A 24,097-nucleotide genomic window follows, 5' to 3' on the forward strand; every position below is an offset into this window, starting at 1 on the left:
CAAACACTTTGTCAACTAAGTTTCTTTGTGTATTCGAAGATACAAACAACAACTAAGATTAGCAAGCAGAAGTAAATAACAGACAGAACAATGGAGAAGAAGGCGAACACCTGGAGTAGAAACAGATTAGGAGAAGAGAGACAGAGTGGAAACAGAGACAGAGATGGAGAGATGTGTGCACAAACCCTTTACTTCATGTAAACACATTCGTGTGTTTTGATCATAAAAGGTATAATTGGGAAAGATCACAGTTAATATTTGTTTTAGTTTAAACTCCCCAAATCAGAACCTCAGATAAAGACTTGGGTACATAGCTTATTTGGGGTTACCTAGGAAGGAAGAGTAGAGAACAGTGAGAGTGAGACTTAGAAGCACGAAGAGCTAATGTCAGTTTATTCAAGGTCTCTGATGTAGGCAATTGGTGTATCAAGGGCTTGATTCTACCAGCATGTCTAAAAAGCTAGGCATTTATCCGTTGGCCACTCTGCCAGTTAGGTTGATAGTTGTCTCTGGAGTATTACTGTCCTTATATTCTTCTTGCATTTGCTCTCTAGCTGACTAGGCCCCAAAGGCTTTGGAGAAGGCTCTAAGTCAGAAAATGAAAAGATGTGTGGAACTCTTGAGGTTAACACTATCACTACGAGTCCAAGCTTGCAACTGTCCAAGCAGCTGTAACTGAAAATAGAGTTGGGATGAATAGATGTAATGCACGATACCAAATGTTTTTGCTATAGTCCTCTACTTGAACTATTCAAATCTATTTATTCTCTGTATTATATCCACTCTATTTCTGCATCTTCAAGGTACTCATAGCCTGCAATCTATAAAAATGACTACATGCAGAATGGCTAATGAACAGCCATCACTGATATTCATAATCTCCCTCCTTTACCACCCATTGTAGATGTCCCTCATCTTTGATGAGCAATTTAGATGCTCTAAGTTGCTTGCATGCTGGGGTCACTGAGATTTTTCTCTCTAAGGATTCTGAGTCCTTGATTGCTTTGCCCTTTTCAGACTGTGTGTGTTGCATTTTCTTGAACATGAAAGCACCAAAAGAAGCCCCCGTGAATGTTCTCAATTCCAAATATACTCCACCCATCTCTGACATGTAGGAGCAGCCATGGATAATTGTCATAGATTACACTGACCAGTATAATGAATCCCTTCTTTCTTGGCCCACCAACAAGAGAGTTACAAACAGAAGCAGTCATAGTTTCAGGTTTAATAGAATCTTTACTTGGCCCCTCATAGAAGCTTCCCCTACTCCCATTCTGGTAACCATAATTTATCTGACAGAACTTAAATTTGCAGAGGCAGCAAGAACAAATTCTGCAACTGAATCACTGAAAATTATGAGTTGAACTTATTTTCTCTTCTTGGTTCTCAGACTGACGTAATTTTAGCTGCTGGGAGTGAAGCCTCTTTTATTGGCCACTGATTAAATGTGTGTAAAATTTTTTGGAGAACAGAGTCCCAAACTTGCAGTGTAGCCTCAAACCAATATCTTTACTTACTCCAGTGGTTCTTAAATGGGGGTTGTTCCCCCCACCCACCAGGGGATATTTGACACTGTCTGGAGACGTTGTTGGTTGTCACACTTGTCATGCCAGTAGCAGTAGGGTCTGCTACTGATATCTGCCAGGTGGAGGCCAAGAATGCTGCCAAAAATTCTACACTGCGTAGAATAGCTCCCCATGATAAAGAATTATTCAGCCCATAATGTCAATAATGCCTAGGTTGAGGAACCATGGTTAGCCTTTAATGTTACATTCCTATATTCTGTCAAGTAGCCAGGAACCACATCTCTCACCTGTCTGTTGTCATACTGTGGCAGCTGCATGTTGCTGTGATGCTGAAAGCTATGCCACTGGTATTTCAAAGACCTTCAGGGTCATCCATGGTGGAAAGTTTTCAGCAGAGCTTCTAGACTAAGACAGCCTGGGAAGAAGGACCTGAACACCCACTTCCAAATAAAATTGGCCATGAAAACCCTATGAATAGCAGTGGAGAATTGTCTTATAGAGCAGAGTAACACCAAAAGGTGAGGGGATGAAGCAAAAGACCTGGCAGAGTTCTGCTCTGCTGTGCACAGGGTCACCAGGTGTTGGAATCACTCGACTGTACTAACAACTTCTATCAAGTAAACTGCTTCCATGTATATGGTAGGACCAATGAATCCTGTGCTCACATGACTCTTGTTTCACTTCCTTGGGGTGGTAATTTTGTGCAGGGATTCCATGTTAGTAAATCAGGTATCCTGTAAGCATGAAGATAGTGGTGCAGACAGAGGCTATGCAAGAAAGGAAGACAAACCTACATTCAGGAAAAAATAAATCACAGAAAGAGCAAATCTTTGCACCTTCCAGAATGAAAGGAATTTGAGGTGATCAATTTCCTACTTGTTTCTGAGTGGTTTTCTCAAAGGGAGAAGTCATATTGAGGGCTTAGCATTGGCTTCTCATTGAGGCTGCACCACCAGTGGCTCAGTGGCTTCACCAACCCTGGTAAGAGAGTGCCCTATTTTCTGTCTCATGCATAACCTCCATCCCTACCACTCTTTTCATGAGCACTTTGTGTAAGCACTGAGGTGAAGGGGAGAGCTGCCTGACATGTCCTGGATGACTCCTTCTTTCTACCTGGCTGTTGGATGTCTCTGCTGTCGAGGGTCCTCTCCAGTGCACATTGATTTGAGACATAAAGATCTGTATACTTTTGTGCTCACTCTCATAGGTCCATCCATATGCTGCCTCTTCAAACTTCTTTTTATTTTTTTGGTGAGGAAGATTGTCCCTGAGCTAACCTCTGTGCCAGTCTTCCTTTATTTTGTATGTGGGATGCAGTGACAGCATGGCTTGATGAGCGGTGTGTAGGTCTGCACCCAGGTTCTGAACCCACGAACCCTAGGCTGCTGAAGCAGAGTGTGCAAACTTAATCACTACACCATTGGGCCAGCACCTCTTCAAACTTCTTTGACTCTGATTTTCTTATCTGGCTCCTTTTGGGCCCCTGACCAATTAGTGAAAACTTTTTGCAACAGTCATTAGTCTGTGAATGTCCTTATCTTGTTGATCAGGCTATTTCTCCCGCCATATGAAAGTAGATAACTAAGTAGGTTTCTCCCAGCTCTTTGCTTTGTGAGGATTTTCTCCCCCACTACACTCTGTGGCCACTCTGGAGAGGAGTTGTAGTGCAGCAGTAGTACATTTCTTCCTTGCACTAGTATATATTTAGACAATCTGTGAAACAAGCCTAAGGTTCCTTTCCTCCTTTGTCAGTTGATTTATGAAACCTCACTTCCCACATGAGGTCACAGGTATGAACTGTGGAAGATAGGTTGGTGCAATGAAGCTATCTGAAATGCTTCTTAACATTCCAAATAACTTACAAGTCTATCAAGTGGCAACAAACTTAATATGTGGTAGAATTTAAGATGAGTGAGAAAAATTTGGCTAATAATTAACCTAAAGCTAATTACAAATATAGGCACTGTAAACCTGCAGAAACAATCAACAAAATATTTTATTAGGAATCATTAATTCTTATCCCTTTTTCTTATATAACTAAGAAAGATGAATAGTTGTACAGATGAAAATCAGTGTTAACATTATCAGCCCTTTGAACTTCATATTGAAGTTAGTTTGGATGAAGTTCTAAATTTTTTTGTTTTTTTAAAGATTTTATTTTTTTCCTTTTTCTCCCCAAAGCCCCCCAGTACATAGTTGTATATTCTTCGTTGTGGGTCCTTCTAGTTGTGGCATGTGGGATGCCGCCTCAGCGTGGCTTGATGAGCAGTGCCATGTCCGCGCCCAGGATTCGAACCAACGAAACACTGGGCCGCCTGCAGTGGAGCGCGCGAACTTAACCACTCGGCCACGGGGCCAGCCCCCTAAATTTTTTATATTTTCTTCCTATATAAAATAGTTGTCAGGCAATTGGTTAGCCATTTATTTGCTTCTTATGTGAAGTAGAATAAAGACAGCCACTTCTTTTCCAGAACTCAGAAATTCTGCATTCTAAGCTCAGAAAATATTCTCAACCCAGGTTCTTTAGGAGATGAAGTCCAATTGCTGCTGCACATTACTTTGTGGAGTAAATCTTTTCTTGAAGGCTACAAATTAAAATTCGGTAAAATATATTTTATATCATAATTTCTTTTAATTATGTTTAGGGGATTCATGTTTGAAAAAATGTCAACAGAACAAAATGAAATTCATAATTAAAGGAACAATGTTAAATATTTTATAGAAACAGTTTTAAGAATGCTTATGGAAGTATTAAAATAAGTCACACAGTACTAACACTAAATCATATATGGCATCAGAACCTGTTGTGTAAGTTGGATTTACCCTACAGTGAGTTATGCTCTGAGTAATCTCCTGGTCTTTATGTTTAGCTCTTAACTTAGTATATTGCAGGTAACTAATACTCTTTAAATTCTTAATCTTTGTCCTGTGCACTCTTAAAAATCACTAATATCCAGCTAAGGCTGCTAGTCTGTTTCCTTAAAACAAAGACACATGCTAAACTCTGGCAAGGTGGACTTCCTTCAAATTTGAATCTTCTTTATCAGCCAGTATGTCCCAGTGGATAATTATTAGCTTATAGTGTTAATCCTCAAAGCAATCTATGATCACTATTACATCTGTATTAGTTGCTTCGATTCAGTAATACAAAGCTGACTTCTGTCTTCTTGTTAGAAACTGAGTTACATATAGAGGGACTGGTTGGCCCAGGTACATAAAATTTTACTCACTCGATATTAACTTCAAAACAAAATTGAATTCATTTGTTACAACATATTCTTCTTAAATAAGACTAGTGCATCTTCTGGTGAGTGGTGTTTAAGATGATAATGGGTCCTCTTTATAGTAGTTTCTTAATAAAACAATGGATTTGTAGATAAATATATCACTCATGTCTTATTAGGGTAAGTTGCATTTGAGAGACGGGCTTTGGCTCTCATTTATGTTTATGAACACCTTGTTCAGTCCCAAACATTTTCCTCAGAGCAGCCTTCATCTCCTTGTTCCTGAGGCTGTATATTATAGGATTGCATAGAGGTGTTATCACAGAATAAAACAAGGTAATGAATTTTGGCATTTTCACTGGGTGTCCTGATCCAGGACTAACATACATCACCATAACAGAGCCAAAAAACAGGATCACCACAGACAGATGAGAAGCACAAGTGGAGAAAGCTTTCTGTTTGCTAGCCTCTGAGGGCATCCGTAGTACAGCCAGGATCACCAGAGCATAGGAGCAAAGGATAAAAAGAAAGGTGCCAATCATGAAAACATCATTGAAAGTAGAGTAAGTGATCTGAGTGATGGTGTCTTCAGAACAGGACAGCATCATCAATGGGACAGGGTCACACACAAAATGGTTGATGATATTTGGGCCACAATAGGGCAACTGTGAAATGAGAACAACCGGGGTTAGGAAGAGGATGAACCCACATGACCACCCAAAGATGACAAGACCAGTGTACAGTTGTTTAGTCATGGTGCGTGGGTAATGCAGAGGATGGCAGATGGCAAGGTACCTGTCAAAGGCCATGATGCAAAGGAAGAAGCACTCATCATACCCAAAAGAGAAGAAGAAGTAGAACTGTGTAAAACAACTCACAAAGGAGATGGACTTGCTGGTGGACAGGAAGTTGACCAATGTGTTAGGGATGGTCGTGGTGACATAACATATTTCGAGGAGAGAGAAATTCCCCAAGAAGATGTACATGGGAGTGTGAAGGTGCCAGTCCCACCACACAGCACAGACAATGATTGCATTCCCCATTATGGACAGGGTATAGGCTACGGAGAAGAGCCCGAAGCAGAGGAGCTGCATTTCTGGGCTCGAGGGAAAGCCCATGAGGATAAAGTGGCTGACGGAGCTGGTGGTTTCTCTGCCAGATGCATTCATTAGTCTGGAAGACATGGAGATGACATTGGTTACTGCACTTTAATGGAATATGCTGGTTCTTCATGAAAACACCAAATTTTTAAAGGTTTTATTTTATAAAGTAGTAAACAGACTTTGCTTAAGCAACAAACTGTGACTTTCGAGACTCAGCCCCTGAACATATATTATTTTACAAAGTCAGAATAATAGAAAAGAAGGAAAACATGAATCAGAGACAAATTTTTACCTTTCTAAGGACACTAGACTAGATATTAGGAATGCTAACTTTTGTGATTCTACGTTACCTAGTCTACTCTTTCATCTATTTACCTGCACTACTGATACTACATTTCTGTGCACGCAAACTTCTTTCAACAGTACTATGAATACTTGATTCTTTATGATTTATAACAGATATAATAATAAAAAACTAAATCAAGATATTTTTTAAAAGTTTTCTGAATGTAGTGCCATTAAGGACACAAATTAATGTCCATTTTCACTTTCAGTCCTCCAGCTTACTCATGGTGTTTTAAAGTGACAATAAAAAATTCCTCTATCATTCCAGGGTATATGGCCTTTTATGCTACTTCATGTATCTATACCAATGTTTAGTATAGAAAAATGCTTCCTTTCATTTTTGGGCAAATGGATGCCCTATACACTGTGAGAAAGAGACCTATACCTTGGCCTCTAAATACTTTTCTCTGGCTAAATACTTTTCTATACTCCCATGTGCATATATGAACTAGATATACCCATTATGGGAACTGATCTAAGGGACAGCAGCTGGTCTGAGTGACTGTGGCCAAGTTCACTACGCCTCCTCTACTTGGTACCCATGGTCAAGTTGGCTGCAAGAAAAATGGGAAGATAGATAGGTTTTACATTTTTGTGAGTGTATCCATTCACAGCCCTTTTCCACATGTTCCTTTTAGACAGATCTTTGGAATCTTTTTACATCTCACTAAGCCCCATCTAGGCCTTTCCTATCTTGGCAAATCTGAAACAAGGATCTTCTCACTTCTTTCTCTCTCTGGCTACTTCCATCTCAAGTAGTTGTTATTGAATCAAAACTCAATTCTCCTGTCTCCTCAGGACCTTACTCTGACCTATTATATTAGACAAAGTAATTAATTCAAAATTATTTCTTAAACTTCTTTATTGTGTCAAGTGGTCTTCTAAGTGTTCGAGAAACAGCTGTGGATATAAAAATCTTACACTCACAGAGTTTATAATCAAGAGGTTAACTGTAAAAGTTTAATATATTTTTGTACTAATTTTGATTTATTTTTCCCTCCTGGAAATATTTTTGCATTTTATGTGGAATATTTAGTAAATCCAGGAAGTGTTTTCAAGGTGGGAATCCAAGATTCTGAGTCAGGGAAGTTTGCCTTGACATATTTTTGTATAGGGAGATAATATTAGGATTCCTAGGTCAGACCATGTAAAGGGCTGACTCTTTCATTTGATGAATTAAATGGCATCTAAATTGGAAAGACTACTATTCATAGGTTCTCATTGCCCTAGGATTGTATGAATCTGGATGTAGTAAATCAAGCCAGCTAAATCCGTGGTTCTATAGGTTGTCTAAAACAGTTTGTTAATGTTTTTAGAGAAAAAATACAGTCATTCACACAGGGCTTTCGAGGAATCATGTCCCATAATACCTTGTTCTGAATATATTTTTATATTACAGTGGATCATCTTTTTGTCTTTTAGACATTCCAGTATCCTATTTACTCAGAACACTAGTCTCAGCCATCTCATTTAATTTATTTTACTTTGAGAAAGGTCACTGACAAAGGATTCATTTCAAATCATTGTTGATACTTACCCTGCTTGTTTTGGAGTATTACCCAGGGTTAGTAATTGTCCAGTGCTGGAGTTTAGAGTAAATCCTGTATCTACAACAAAAATAAGAACAAAACTCATACATGCTGAAAACTTTTGTTACTTCAAAAAGAAATAATCCACATTAAACCAAGGCTCACTAATCTAATGGAATTGAAAGGCGATATATGAGCTTGGGAAAGAAGATATCTATGGAAAGGGGGATTTGATATATCTCCTCTACTCTCCAAGCAACAAAAATCATCAAAATACGTCCTTCTTCAGTAATTTATCAATTAATATACATCTTGGGGCCGTCCCGGTGGCTCGGTGGTTAAGTTTGCAAGTTCTGCTTCTTGGCGGCCCAGGGTTCGCCAGTTCAGATGCTAGGTGCGGACATGGCACCACTTGGCAAAAGCCATGCTGTAGTAGGGGTCCCAGGTATAAAGCAGAGGAAGATTGGCATGGATGTTAGCTCAGAGCCAGTCTTCCTCAGCAAAAAGAGGAGGATTGGCAGTAGTTAGCTTAGGGCCAATCTTCCTCAAAAAAAAAAAATTAATATACATCTTCATGTGAAATCCTAAGCCGCTTGGTATATATCTCTTACCCCTCTTTTAAAGGGATATATGAACTAAGTAAAAAATATCCTCCAGAACTCAGAGAAACAAGAAGGAAATTCATATTTTTAGGCTATCTTTTTTGACAGCATTCAATTCTAATGAAATATTTTCAGTTTCCTCAAAAATAACAAAACATGGTTCTTATTAAATTATTAATGCAAAAAATTGGAGCACACGTGGCTCACATGTAATGCAGTTTCCATTCTGTCCTTGGATGAATGCTAAGAAGAAAGTCAGAGATGGAGAGATAAAATATTACTCCACAGAGCAAAAGGCATGAGACAAAATTCTAAGAAACTGAGTCATCCAGTTTGTAATCTCTCATGGATTACAAAGAATGAACCCTACAGCATGTCTTTTCACCAACTTCAAAGCACATGTTTACAGTTAAAATGAAAGCCAGAGGAAGGTATTATATATGGCTATTTCCTAGCATCATGACCTTTTGGGATTTGGGGCTTTCTCTCTTGATGATTTGATCATATTTGTTCAAGAAAGGAGATAATTTTTGGATGTTTACTTACTTATAATCAAACATCAAGTCTTAGTATTCCCTAAAGAATAGTGAAGATGTAGAAGTTGATTTTAACTTTTCTTTCTTCTCTCTTACCATTCATTATTTAAAGTTCCTGGGGAATAATTAAGTAATAATACAAATTGTCATGATAGCTACAATAGGAAGCTCTGCCATTGGATTCCTTATATTTATTTTGAAGAAGAAGAAGTCATTCCTTGCTCGTCAAATATCTGCCCTTGCATAGTTTGTTAGAGATACTTGAGTTGCATTTTATGTAGAGCAAAAAGAATTGGCAGCTCAAACTTATAGAAACGGAGAATAGAATGGTGATCTCCAGGGACAGGGGAATGAAGGAAATGGGGAGATGTTGGTCAAAGGGTACAGACTCCCAGCTATAATATGAATACGTTCTAATGTACAGCACGGTGACTACAGTTAACAATACTGCATTATATACTTGAAAGTTTCCAAGAAAATAGATCTTAAATGTCTACACAACCAAAAACAAAAAGCAGTTATGTGAGCTAACGGAGGTATTAACTATCCTTATTGTGGTAATCATTTCACAATACATACGTTTATCAAATCATCATGTTATACACCTGAAACTTACACAATGTTATATGTCAATTATATCTCAACAAAGCTTGAAAAAAAGAATTGGCAGTTCAAGAAATTTAACTGGTATTCAGTTATTCCACAAATATTTATTGAATACCTACCGTGTGCCAATCACTATTTCAGATCCTAGGGATATTGTAGAAAACAACTGCAAAAATCCTGTCTTCACAGTATCTACATTCTGTCGGAGGGAGAAGAAAACAAATAACATAAATGAGATAATTATGTAGTATATTGGAAAATAAAAATAAAAAAATAGCAGAGAGTTAGAAGAGAATGTTAGAATGGGAGATTATGATTTTAAATAAAGTGGTAAGGAAAGCCTCACAGAGAAGGTGACATTTAAACAGTGTCTTGAAGTGAGAAAACAAACTGTATGGATATATGGGGGAGTTGTGTTGCAGGCAAAAATTATAGTCAATCATGGGAACCAGAGGCAGAAGGAAGCATAAAATGCTGGAGAATCAGCAAAGAGGCCTACGTAGCTATAGCACTGTAAGCAATGGGGAAAGTAGCAGGACATGATGGCAGAGAGAAAACAGGTGAGGGCAGATCATTTAGGGTCTTGTAGGCTATTGTAAAGACTTTGGCTTTCACTGCAAGAAAGGGTCAGGGGAGGTGTTTGAGCAGAGAATAAAGTGATCTGGCTTAAGGGTTGTTTCTTTTTTTAATTTCAAAACATTGTACCTAAATGTATGCATATTGTAATTATATAGCTCACTGAATTATTAAAAGTGCACACCTGTTTAACCGCCACCTGACTAAAAGAATAGAACATTACTTAGCACCATAGAAGCCTCATTGTGGCCTTTCCTATTAATACTTCTCTCTTCAAAATAACCTTTGTCTTTATTTCTAATATGGCCAGTTTAGAGGCTGGCCTGGTGGCATAGTTGTTAAGTTCCCACGCTCCACTTCTGTAGCCTGGGGTTTGCGGGTTAGGAAACTGGGTGCAGATGTAGCATTGCTTGTCAAGCCATGCTGTGGTGGCATCCCACACAAAATAGAGGAAGATTGGCACTGATGTTAGCTCAGTGGCAATCTTCCTCAAGCAAAAAAGAGGAAGATTGGTAACAGATGTCAGCTCGGGGTCCATCTTCCTCACAAAAAAGAAGAAGAGAAAAAAAATCCTTCAATTTGCCTGTTTTTGAAATGTGCATAAATGAAATCATAACAGTGTCTATTTTATGTTTGGAATTTTTCACTCATAATTAAATTTGTGAGATTTATCTGTGGTCTTTCATATACCCTTAGTTCATTTATTTTCATTGTTGTATAATATTCCATTGAGTAAATATACAGAGATAGTCACCCTATTGTTGTAGAGATATTTGGGTTGTTTCCAGTTTGGGGTTCTTACGAAAATGCTGCAATGAATAGTATTATGTATATCTCTTGGTGTATGCTTGCAAAAATTTATGTTGTATATATATGAAATTCCTGGGTCCTAGGAAATGCCTATGTTCAACTTTAACAGATAACGTCAAAGAGTATTCCAAAATGGTTGCCCAAATGTACATTCTCTTGGGTAGTACATGATAATCCTCGTCATTCTGTATTTTCTGCCAATATTTGGTTATGTCAGTTCTTTAAAAAATAATTTAGGAAAACATATCCTCTTCTATTTGGAAATACCCTTTCTTTGAAATGAGTTTTCAAGAGATTGCCCATTTTTCTATTGGGAATTTATCATAACTTTAAATATTTAAAAAATATATTCTGAAAACAAGCCTTTTGTCAGTTATATGCATTCTAATATTTTCTCCCATTTATGTTGATTATTTTTCTAGTCTCATAATTTTTTTAATGGACAGAATTTCTTAATTTTAATATATTCAATTTATAAATCAAGTTCCTTTATGGTTAAGTCATTTTTGTTTAGTTCAAAGTCATGAAAACATTTGAATTTTATTTTTTCTCAGCTTTAATATGTTACCTTTCACATTTAAGATCTGCAATCATCCTGGGTTTAATTTCTGTGTATAGTTTGAAAAAGAGGTCAAATTTTATTTTTATACATGAAAATACATTTGACCTAGACACTTAGACTTTTCTATTTTTTTTTTCTTTTTGGAAAAAATACCTTCATTCAACCCCTGGAATGAAGTCTTAATTTTATCATAAATTAAGTGTCCACATATGACAGATTGGCTTCTGGATTCTCTGTTTAATTCCATCTGTCTTTTTGTACCTATTGCACTAGTAAAACATTCTCTTAATTATCGTACCTTTTTAGTAAGTCTTGATAGCTAGTAACATAAATCCTCCCAACTTATTTCTCTTTAAACTCTTTTTGGTAGTCTTAGTTCATTGTATTTCCACGTAAACTTAGAATCCATTTGTCAATTTGCACTAATATTGCTGGAATTTTGATTGGGATTGCTTTGAGTGGGGAAAGTTATTGTCATTTACACAACAATTACTTTTACAATCCACAGACTTGGCATATTCTATCCATCAATTTGTCTTTTTGAATTTCTCTCAATAAACTTTTACAGTTTTCTGTATGGAAGACTTACTAAATATATTTTTTCTTATTTCCACTGAGCCCTTCTCCATTGTTTGCCAATGTTATAATATAGAGGCATGAGGGGGGCAGGTTGTAACATGGAAATCTGTAGCCAATTGAGGAGACTTTTGTAAAGCTTGTGAACAGGCTTGTTGACTTCATTCTGAACTCGGCTAGTTTGAAGTCAATTTCTCACTACCTCCTCCTTTATTCCAGTTGAGGATCCTTTTAATAGATGAAGCAGTAAAATGAGAGCAGTGGGCAGGTCTAAGCTTCTTCCAAGACTGATCTCCATATCCTAAGTCCTTAGAGTTTCAGGGTCCTTTAACCCCTTTTCTGGTTCCTCACTGTCTGCCTGAGGTCCCCTTAGTTCATTGAAAATTTTTTTTCACAGTTTTATTGAGAAAGAATTGACAGGGATCAGTGTGTAAGTTTAAGGTGTACAGCATGATGGTTTCATTTACATATATTGTGAAATGATTACCACAGTAGGTTTGGTTAACATCTATCAGCTCACATAGATATGATAACAAGAAAAGAAAACAAAATTCTCCTTGTGGTGAGGAATCTTATGGATCTACTCTCTTCACAACTTTCCTATGTATCATACAGCAGTGTTAACTATGGTCATCATGTTGTACATACATTCCTAGCACTTATTTATCTTATAACTGGAAGTTTGTACATTTTGACCATCTTCTTCCAATTACCTCCTCCCACTTTGGTAACCGCAAATCTGATTTCTTTTACTGTGAAGCTTTCTTTGTTTATGTTTTTTTTGGATTCCACATGTAAGTGAGATCATGCAGTATTTGGCTGTCTCTGTCTGACTTATTTCTCTTAGCATAATGTCTGTCCAAGATCCATCCATGTTGTCACAAATGGTAGGATTTGTTGTGCCTAAGATCATAAAGACAATCCCAAGCATATTCTGTTACAAGATGAAATCCAAAATGAAAATCCGGGAAGATTCCTGGATATATAGATTGAGAGGCCTGGAACGATATGGAGAAAGCTAAAGCTATGTCTAAGTAGTCCTTCTGCAGCCACCAGGCAAGGCAGTGGTAGCTGTGCAGCTGCCACCAATTCATAAGTTCCAGAAACAGTAGCAGGAGGCGAGCAATCCCAGGCTTGGCCACCAAGTGGTAGGTGGCAAGCCTTAACTCCAGATTGCACCAGGGACTTCCCAGGGCCTGGCAGCTGAGCACACAGAGGGTGGCTCTGCTGCTCTCCATGCTGGCAACCATAGCATCCATCCTGTCCTGTCCAATCCCTTTTTTCCCTTGTCTGAGAAGACATGGTATTTGAAAAGATCCTTTTAAGTTCAATGTCAAAGAGTGTACTACCTATATTATCTTCTGGGAGTTTTAAGGTCAGGACTTATGTCCAAGTCTTTGATCCATTTTGAGTTTATTTTTGTGTATGGCATGAGATAATGGTCTAATCTCATCCTTTTGCAAGTTGTTGTCCAGATTTCCCACCACCATTTATTGAAGAGACTATCTTTTCTCCATTGTAGATTCTAGGCACCTTTGTCCCTAGATATGCGGTTTTATTTCTGGGGTTTCAGTTCTGTTCCATTAATCTGTATGCCTGTTTTTGTTCCAGTACCATGCTATTTTGATTACTATAGCTTTGTAGTACATTTTCAAGTCAGGGGTTGTGATGTCTCTAGCTTTGTTCTATTTTCTCAGAATTGCTTTAGTAAATCTGAGTCTTTGGTTGTCCCCATATGAATTTTAAGATTCTTTGTTCTATTTCCTTGAAGAATGCCATTGGGATTCTGCTTGGGATTGCATTGAATCTGTAGATTGCTTTGGGTAGTATGGACATCTTAACTATATTTATTCTTCTGATCCATGTGCATGGAATCTCTTTCCATTTTTTTATGTCATCATCTATTTCTTTCAATAACCTCTTATAGTTTTCATTGGATAAGTCCTTCACTTCCTTTCTTAAATTTATTCCTAGATATTTTATTCTTTTTGTTGTGATTGTAAGTGGAATTGTATTTTGACTTCTTTTTCTATAAGTTTGTTATTAGAGTATGGAAGTGCAGCTGATTTTTGTAAGTTGATTTTGTACCCTGCAACTTTACTGTAGTTGTTAATTATTTCTAATAGTTTTCCGATGGATTCTTTAGGGTTTTCTACATATAAGATTGATGTGGATTAAGGCTGCCCCAGCTAGAGAAGCCCAAGGTGACCTGGCCTACATGCCAAACTATATGACCCAGTGGACTTTTTTTATGGTATGAATTAGGGCTGCCCCAGGGAGAGAAGCCCAGGGCATCCTCACCTACATGCTGATCTATATGCCCAGATTCGTATCTAAAGTTATATGACCGCACAATAACCAGACCCCATCTGCACTGAAATCATTTAATGACTTTTTACATCATCTTTTCTTTTTCCAGTAAAAATAAGTCATGTACCCATGCCTTATAAAATTAGCCCTAACCCTCAACTCAGGGCAGCAGCAGGAGCTCTGACTGCCCATGGGTCCTGTCCTCATGCAGCAGCAGCAGCAGGAGCTCTGACTGCCCATGGGTCCTGTCCCCATGCTATTCCACACTATTCCCTAAATAAAAGAGCACTACTGCCAGATCTTGAGAATCTAAGAAATCTTTCTTTAGACTCCTCGGCTCACCAACCCCGCATCAAGATCATGTTGTCTGCAAACAGTGAGAGTTTCACTTCTTCACTCCCTAATCGGCATTCCTTTTATTCCTTTCTCTTGCTTAGTTGCTCTCGGCAAAACCTCCAGTACAATATTGAATAAGAGTGATAATAGTGGGCATCCTTGTATTGTTCCTGTTCTCAGAGGTATGACGCTCAGTTTTTGCCCACTGAGTATGATGTTGGCTGTGAATTTGTCACATAGGGGCTTTATTATGTTGAGGTAATTTTCTTCTATCCCCATTTTGTTAAGAATTTTTACCATAAATGGCTGTTGGATCTTGTCAAATGCTTTTATGTGTCTACTGAGATGATCATGTGGTTTTTATTTAAAAGACTATTTCTTGAGCCCAGACTTCAGTACCTGACTGTGTCAAATAGCATACCCCATTATTCTTGGGCTTCCCTACTAGTATATAGGGAGATTTTAGGGTCTGGAATAGATCTCAGACGAAGAAGACACAATGACCTTGGGGCAGAGATCCCAGGAATACAGAACAATTCTGTGCTTTGGAGTTGTCCTTTGTCCTTAGGAAATCAGATTTGATGGTATTACCTGAGGCATCAATTAGATTGTCCACAAATGACAGTTCCTGATTTGGCCAGTTGAATTGTGGCAAGCTTTCCCTGAATGTTCCCCTTAAGCTCTGCCTAGCCCCTGCCAAGCTTGAGCCCTCTGGTCTCTCCTGGAGAGGACCAGGATCTCTGTGGAGGGGACATTCTCCTGTTTTGCTTTCTTCCTTGTCAGTTTCCACTACTTGTTCTTCCAACTTGTCCACAAACCTTACTTGGCACTGGGGCAGCTGTTTGTTTACCTTTAAGCAGAGGAAATGGAGATCAGTGGAGACGGAGTTGAAATTTCTCAGGAAGGGCTCTTTCTCATATTCTCCTGCAGCAAAAGTGTAAAAGCCTTTCCTTCTGTGATTCTTTCCTCCACAAGGGCCTCTGCCCTCTCTCACACACAAGTGTGACACCCCTGTTAAATTGAAGGTGGGATGTGCCAAGAAAAAGAGAAGAGTGCTTTGTTAACCTCTTACTTTCTCCCAAAACAGCACTGTTTTCTCTCTTTTCCCTCTTAACAACGTTTTATATTTGATGATTTCCTCTTTCCAGTCTGGTTTGGGGATTTCAGTTCTCACTACTTTTGTATCATATCCTCCTGATGTCTGAAAGAACAATTCCCTTCCCCATTTCCCAGGAGAGTTTTCTTTCTTCCTTTCAGTAACAGTGACCAAATATTTCTACCATTTCTGTTACCGAATCAGATTCCTTTTTGCTGATCACCCGGAAAGCCAAACACCAAGATGAAAATGATGTGGGCTCAGCAGGCCAAGGAGTTGAAAGAAAGATTTCTTGGACTTTCAAAGTCTTGTAGTTGTGCTCTTTTATTCAGAGAATAGCATGGGGACAGGACCATGGGCAATGAAGAGCTGCAAGCATGGTGACAAGACCAATGGGCAGTGAAGAGCTGCAATGTGTTGATGGTAGGGCTAAATTTATGAGTTACTTTTACTAGACAAAGGAAAGATCAGGTAAAAAGTCATTAAAATGGTATCAGTGCAGGTGGGGTTTGGTTATTGTGTGGCCATATAACTTTAGATATGAATCAGGTCATATAGATTGGGATATAGGATAGGAGTCCTTGGGCTTCTCTCCCTGGGGCAGCCTTGACCCACATCAACAAGATTACAGGGGAGAGAGGGTTTAATCACAAGTTAGTCAAATGAGGAAACAGGAGAATGACTCTCAAATCTGCTTCCCTGAAAATAGGGAGTCAAAGATATTTATGGGGTAGGGGGCAAGGTGGTCTCAAATGTGGAGAAAGATGATTGGAGGTGAGGAGAGGTGAGGTGAGGTAATTGACAAGCTGTGCAAGCGTAGTCAGACTTCATGGCTCTTCGTAGGACGCATGTTCACAAAATGGTGGCATTAACATCATCTGAGGGTGGAATTTTTAGCCTCTTGATGTCAAAAGGTCACTTATCAGACATCTGCATGGGCCCAGTTAATAGGTTGGTGGTCTCAACTGGCCTGAAGGGGACAATGGGTTCTAATTCCTGGAAAACAGCTCAAAGAGCCATTACCATGTGATCCAGGCTCCAGGGAGATGTTATCCATAGAAACCTAGTGGGAGTAAGACAGCATATTGCCTAAACAGCACACTTAACAATGCGTAGGTAAATAGCTAAAAGCTATAATCAGTAATTGCGAAAAGAAAAACAAAAAAACTTTAGTTCCTAGCTACTTAATCATGAAGGGCTAACTGTTTGCTGGTTTCATTTCTACGTTTTTCCTCTCAGTCCTCCTAATAGTCTTAATATTAAGTTTCTCTGTAGCAAGAAGATTGCGGAGGAATCGATCATCTTAGTAGAAGGAACTTGACCTTCAAACTGAGGTTAGGAGTGCAGAGAAGGAAGAAGAAAGAGAAAAGTGGATTTCTATCTGAATGGCAGGATCTTTTCCAGAGGATATGAGCCATTGAGAAACTTCTGGGAGGGACATCACGAAATCAGAGCGAGGACGGGTTTTGTTGTTAGTATTTCAAAGAGAACAAGGATCTCCTACATTCTGATTTATATCATACTTGAATTGACTGAAACTCTTTTTGGACAATATTTTTTTCTGCCTCTGTTTTTGGAGTAACAATTATATAAGCTTGATTATGGAGTCACTAAAAGATTTCTCTCATCTTTTGTCCCAAGAATTCATTTTTTCAAGCGTCACATAAGGTGCTTTTGTTTGTTGAGGACCAGAGAAACATTTATATATGTTTTTTCACACAGGTTCAAGAGTTTTGACTAAAATCTTAGGCTTTATAGTGCCTCATTCTTTTTTTTGTTCTTATTAACAATTTTGTCTTTCAAAAATTTTCTGTCCACTAAAAGTCTCTCTTGTTGTTTATTTGGATTTAAAGATTTGTTTGAGTATCAAGCTCCTAAAGAGGTAGCATTGAGAAAAAAGGCTATTTCTGAACTTTCATCATTATCTTCATTTTGTAATTCTATGCCCAGTACATTTTTGGCAGAGTGTGTTAGCTGCATACTTACTATACATTTTTCTTATTCCCTAACTAATAGAACCTCAATTCTATTCTGGTGACAATGTGCCCAGCTTAAAAAAATTAAATGTTGCAGTCTCTCTTATATGTAGGGGTTGTCATGTGACTTACTTCTGTTCAATCAAAAATATAAGTGGAGTGTAAGTTAGCCTCTGTCTTGCTGTCTGAAGCTTCAGCTGCCATCTTCAGATAATAAGATAACTTTGAGAGTGAAAATATGTCTAAAAAGGGTTTATCAAAAAGCGAGGAGAGTCTGAGTCACTGATGGCATCTTGGAACTGCCTACCTCTGGACTGCCATGGATTGCCTAGCTCTAGAAGTTTATATGTGAGAAAAAAACTAAATCTTCATCTTGCATAAATTGCTGTTACTTGGGTTTCTATTATATGCAGCTGAATCTGAGTCTAATATATATGACAATTCTTGATCCCTGGATAGAACTGGAGTTTCCTTTTTGTTTCCTTCACTCAAGTGGGTGAAATATGTAGTATCTGAATTATTTAATAAAAAATAATTATTATTTCTTCCAATTCTGGATTTCTGGCTTCTTTCAAGGTAGTTGAATGATTGCTTTTTTTTTTTGTAAAGGCTCTGTTTTTATTAAGATGATTTAAACTATATATCTTGATAGATAAATGTCATGTGTTCTTTAAAAGAGGCAGACATTTCAAATAGATTGCTAAAAAGAAACAGAAATAGTAAAGGGTAGGTGTTCAAAGCATAATAATTGAAACTCTGTTTTCACGAAAATTAGTTCTTGTACTAGTGGTAAGCAGGGGGCTTAGGTGAGATATAGAAACATGCAGATGGGAAGCCCCTGTGGAAAATTTTCCTGTTTGGGAAGATACATTGGAGTTTCATTCACAATTGTGTGATATGTCTCTCTATTTCATCTCCTCTTTCTGTTCCAAACATCTCGAACAAAATCTGCAAAGCCAGAATTTGCTGCCAAGAACCTCTATTTCCTTTAGAGAAAGGGCTGATTCTGAGTGAAATAGAAGCACTAGGGAGCCAAATTTACTCCTCTCCACAAAGTGACCCCCATGGAAAAGTATTTGAGAAGCTCTGGAAAGACATATATTATAAGACTTACCAAAGACCGTAGCATTGTCCTTTCCTAACATGTAAACTAGAGGGAAAGCTTAGATAAGCAATATGTCTAGGAGAATTGCTGTAACTTATATATCCTTTCTAAATATTAGTTTTTAAACTCATTCTTCATAAATTAAATGAGATATACATGTTTATCATGGAAAAATTGGGAAATAAACATATGTTAACATAAAAGAGGGAAAAAAGAATCTAAATTACCCATAATACCATTATTCTATATTTAAATAAGCTTATATAATAATTGTGTTTCATGATCTGCCTTTTTCACTCAGTAACACATTTTACCTATTAAATATTTTTTACATAAATTTTCCCATAATTTATGTAGTTATTTTCTGAAAACAGCAGAAAAGAAATCTCTTATAAGTGTATCTCCTTCATGCATTTCTCCTCTATAATAGTCATTTCTGAAGTAAGTCCAGCTTTTTGACCTGGATTGTCGTATAGTTATGAAGGTAATTGCGTAGGTCATAGATGTAATTTCCAGGAGTGAAAATATGGCACAACAGAATTCTCGGTGATATCGAAGTAAGCAGAAGAGGTTCCTTCACTTACTTAAGTGGCCTTGGACAACATACTTGGCTTCTTTGGGTCTCATCTATGAAATAAGTACGAGAATATCTACCCTAACTATGTCACAGAATTTGTGTGGAAGGACTGAAAGACTATATCAAAGTGTTTGGTAAATGATAAAGAGCTTTACAAAAGAAATATAATAATAATATTAACTGAAATCAATTATATACATACTTCGTATAAAATCCTATTCTGATTAACCTCATTTATTACTCACAGCCACTCTGTGACAAAAGTATCATCATTAGCTGTATTTTATAGATTGGGTTGTCATGAGTAGTAAATAAAGTGACAAATGTAAAGGACTTAGAACAGTGCCTGGCACAAAACAGGGGGCTCAAAATGTTCATTATTATTCCTTTTAATGTTGTCAATAAGAGAAAACCCCATAGTGGTGAATTTGCATCTAAACTTGTTAAAATAATAAATTCACTTTCTCTTTTCTTGTAATATTCTTTTCCTGTGTGCCCCATGACCTTATCTTTACTGAAATCTTGAATGTACATAATATTTGGTTTTATAAGTTTTTACTTTAATATTGGTTTTACTTTGGAGGGAGTTAGTTGTAATTGAGGGAGGTTCAATGTTTGGTCAGTTTACCAAGGGTTTCAAGGCAGCTAATAACAAAATGACTCATATCTTAAAGTAGAAAATGCTGACTCTCTCTTTTCATTTCCCCTGAGGAAACCACTAACCAGCACACTTATTGTTATATATCATCTTGCTGTGTTCTTTTGTAAGTTCAAATGCTCAAAAAAAAGAACACTATCTCCCTACTGCCATCCCTAACATTCTTTCTCTCATTCTCTCTCTCTCTTTAGGATAGCGTTTGGCTTTGAAAAAATATTGTATATGTTGTAGTGGTATGTCAAATAATTTAATACTATGTAAAGGGTTGTGAACCAATCATAGTGTTTGGGGTTGTAAGAAGAGATCATTGAAAATCTAGTTGCTGCACAAACATATTAACTGAGTAACCCAAGGTAGGAAATGCTGACTTTATGGTGGAAATATTTTCATCCTTAACTACCTGTTCTTCTTCAGCTCTTTGCTTATCTGATCTCAGGAAACTTAAAAGTCATGCACCCTGGGAAAGGGGATAGAGTTAGAAAACATCCTCAATGGACTAGATTAGTGAGAGAAGATATGGCAGAATTCTGATCAGCGAGATTTACTAAGGAGCTTGACAGTGTCTCACATCCAAGGAACAAATAGTTGTCCTGCCTGGAATGTCCATTTCAAAACTCACAAAAGCATTTCTCTCCTTTGGACTGAGTAATCCATATCTTTCCTGGGAAATTGTTCTAAGATAAAAACCCTAAAGGCAAAAGGGCAAAAGGGGTGATTAGGCTCACATGTGAGGGGATGGACTTTGAATTAGTTTTTGGGTGGTGAACATGATGTAATCTACACAGAATTGGAAATATTTTACGATGTACATCTGAAAGCTATATAATGTTATAATCCAATGTTACTGCAATTGAAAAAAAAAACATAAAGGGAAAATTGTTACGTGCATATGGTATTCTTCCATCCTAGATTTTCTGGGGCAGTTTTTTTTGGGTTAGGTGATGAATCCTAACTTAGGCTTGCAAAATATCTTTATGGAACATATTTATGAAGATTTTCTAGAGATATTAAGTTTTACAGTAAAATAATGGAAATAACTATAATGTCCAACAAAAGGATTGGTAACGGATGGAAGAAGGGTCTGAATCCCCGAGTACTTATTCTGCAAGTGGTCAATATTGGGTAGTGGTGGCATTCATTTTTCCCCTAATTCCCCTTCTGAAAATTCCCTTTCTTATATCCTTCACAAGTCAACTTCAAGCTACTTGGAAGGATAATCCTCTTTCTAGGAAGACATTCATCTCACTACATAAAAATTTTCATTCCATACCATATTAGTTGAATGAATATTATAGTTCCAAAAATACAATAATTATAAAAACTTTCTATAATATAGGAACAAGCTGATGTTATGTTAAATAAAGCACACATATAAATGAAAATAGTTGTGTTTCAATGATTAAATCCTAGGTGTTTTTCTTTAAAAATTTTCCTTAATGTTATTTTAACGTTGTTTCAGCAACAAATAACAACCATTATTTATTTTTTGAAATTAAGTAATTTATCTCCAGGTATACCATTTCCCTCTCCAGTCAGTAGGAGGAAATGTTCTATTATCTAAAATCCAATTAGCTTACCCATGAAGTTTTTGGTAACATTTCATTTAGGTTAAAATATTAGTACTCAGAATACTATAGTTCTGAATATTTTGATTGTTGGTGTTATATACAGAATTAAAATCTGCCCTTTAAAGGCTTAGAAAGGGGAATGTATAAAGAAAACAAGCATAGGCCTGGATATCATTAGGCTAGCATACTATTATTGTCCCATAGAAATTTTGGATAATTACTCCTAAGGTTTTATTTACCAGGAGTGACCATATCACCAAAATAATAAAGTCAAACATGAAAAGAATCACAACCAGAAAAGAGTACATTTCCTTCTGTTATTTACAACCAACTAACTAAACAAACAAAATGGTACTATTATAATCTTATTCATCCCAGGACTATTAACCTAAATTATCAAATAGAACACAAGAACTTTTATCATAGAAGAATCACAGGACTATCCCCAAAACCCCCAATTTGTACATTCCTTAGTTAATATACGGTCTAAGTGCCAAAGAAGAACCCAACAACTGCATTTATCTATATAATCCAGCCACTTTATGATTCAAAATGGCCCCATAGATGCTTAATTTCATAGGCTGATAAAGTCAATTTCACTAGTCCCATATTTGAAGATTTGGATAACTATATAATTCTGATTGCTTTTTGTTAGCCTGTACTAACCTGATAATGGAGGGATCCTAGATTGTGTTGAAACTCCCCAGAAGTTTCCTTAGGGCTGCCTTTATTTCCTTATTCCGGAGGCTATAGATGAGGGGATTGAAGAAAGGAGTCACCATAGCATAGAACAAAGTTGCGACTTTCTGTATCCCAGCAGAATGGCCGAGTCCTGGGCTCACATACATGACCATTAGAGAGCCATAGAACAGTGATACCACAGCCAAATGAGACCCACAGGTAGAGAAGGCCTTATGTCTCCCAGTGGCTGAAGGCATACGCAACACAGCTAATAGAACAAGAGTATAGGACCCAAGAATGAAGAGGAAGTTACCAAAGATGACTAATGAGCTTAGAGTGTAGCAAAGCAATTGGATTCTTGGGGCAGAAACACACAACAATGCAAATAGTGGCCCTGGGTCACACACAACATGGTCAATAATATTTGGACCACAGAAGGACATCTGAGAGATGAGAACAATGGGGATCAGGAACCACAGACATCCACAAACCCAGCAGATAATGACCAGTTTGGTACAGAGATGCCCAGTCATGATATTAGGGTAGTGCAAGGGACGGCAGATAGCAAGGTACCGATCAAAGGCCATGACGGCCAAAAGGAAGCATTCAGATGTTCCCAAAGAGAAAAAGAAATAAAACTGGAGGAAGCATCCAGCAAAGGAGATGGTCTTTTCATCTGAGAGGAAGTTGACCAACATCTTGGGGACTGTAGAAGAGACATACCAGATCTCTAGAAAGGAGAAATTCCCCAGGAATATGTACATGGGGATGTGGAGTCGCCGGTCACACCATAGAGCACAAACAATGGCTCCATTCCCTGTTATAGTCAGAGCATATGTTGTGGTGAAGAGTGAGAAGAGGAGGATCAGAATCTTCCACTCACAAGAAAACCCTAGGAGTAAAAATTCTCTTACAAAAGCAAAGCTGGAATCTGGCTCAGAGACATTCATTGGGTCAGTAACCTGCAAAGTCAAGAGACATATTATCATCAGTTAGAACTAGTTTCAGATGTGCTCCTTTTTCAGCATGGAAAGGCAATGAGCATGGAGTCACTTTTCAAAAGAATCATCAGAGAGAGAGAGTGGGAAGAGAATGTAGTCTACTTCTTGGCTATTTACTCTGAGTTTTGGGCATAGCAGGTGGCTGGCTGCACAGAAATAAACTTTTGCCTTCTTCTAGATGTCTCTCTTCCTATGTAACTATGATACAACTAGATAAAGTTAATCTCATTTGTAAGCTTGCTATTTTGTGGCAGGGATGATCTATGATAGTGTGGGGACCTGGATTTGGCCACCCCAAGGTATGTCTCTTTGGCATGATGATTATTTGAGGCTAGTTACTTTGCAGACAGGAAAGAAACTGAAAAGTAGAATTTACTTACCCTTTGTAAGAGACATTTACATTGTAAAGGAACTCTCCATCTGTAAAGATATCTCCCTGTCTGTACCAGGAAGAAGGGGAGATGACCTTATCTCTAGAAACTCTTAATCAATGGGGAAGGCAAGGACTTAAATCTGCATTTGTTTATTGTGCTTGTCTGGTAACCTCCTGTAACTGACTTCCCTCCCCCTCCCAACATTGGTATTTCCTTAAGGATTAAGCAACTTTCCCTAGGCTAGGAACTGATTGCAGCGCTCACCTGTGACCACTCAGCTGGAGACAACAGACCAGCCATCCTGCTGTGTTCACTGAGACAGCAGACCTACCTGCTGTTTCATCAATTGCTGTGCCAACAGAGCAGTCTGGGGACTATTGTAAAAGGGGCATTTCAATCCTATGTGAAACATCCTCTCTG

The 24,097-nt window shown here is 37.7% G+C and overlaps 2 protein-coding genes across 2 annotated transcripts; both read right to left on the minus strand.

Annotated features, from left to right (window-relative positions):
• Positions 1-4,801: 4,801 nt before the first annotated feature.
• On the minus strand, positions 4,802-5,934 carry LOC103540458 (olfactory receptor 11G2-like). The gene has a single exon (XM_008507048.2). The coding sequence runs from the start codon at positions 5,932-5,934 to the stop codon at positions 4,963-4,965; it is 972 nt and encodes a 323-aa protein (XP_008505270.2). The 3' UTR covers positions 4,802-4,962.
• Positions 5,935-22,304: 16,370 nt separating this feature from the next.
• Positions 22,305-23,279, minus strand: LOC103559886 (olfactory receptor 11H12). The gene has a single exon (XM_008533699.2). It carries the CDS (start codon positions 23,250-23,252, stop codon positions 22,305-22,307), a length of 948 nt encoding a protein of 315 aa, XP_008531921.1. The 5' UTR covers positions 23,253-23,279.
• Positions 23,280-24,097: the final 818 nt, after the last annotated feature.

Source organism: Equus przewalskii, chromosome 1 (genome assembly GCF_037783145.1).
Source record: "Equus przewalskii isolate Varuska chromosome 1, EquPr2, whole genome shotgun sequence".
NCBI lineage: Eukaryota > Metazoa > Chordata > Mammalia > Perissodactyla > Equidae > Equus > Equus przewalskii.

Excerpts from the sequence above, each read along its gene's own strand:
- LOC103540458 (XM_008507048.2), bottom strand. The coding sequence starts at position 5,934 with ATGTCTTCCAGACTAATGAATGCATCTGGCAGAGAAACCACCAGCTCC.
- LOC103559886 (XM_008533699.2), bottom strand. The coding sequence starts at position 23,252 with ATGAATGTCTCTGAGCCAGATTCCAGCTTTGCTTTTGTAAGAGAATTT.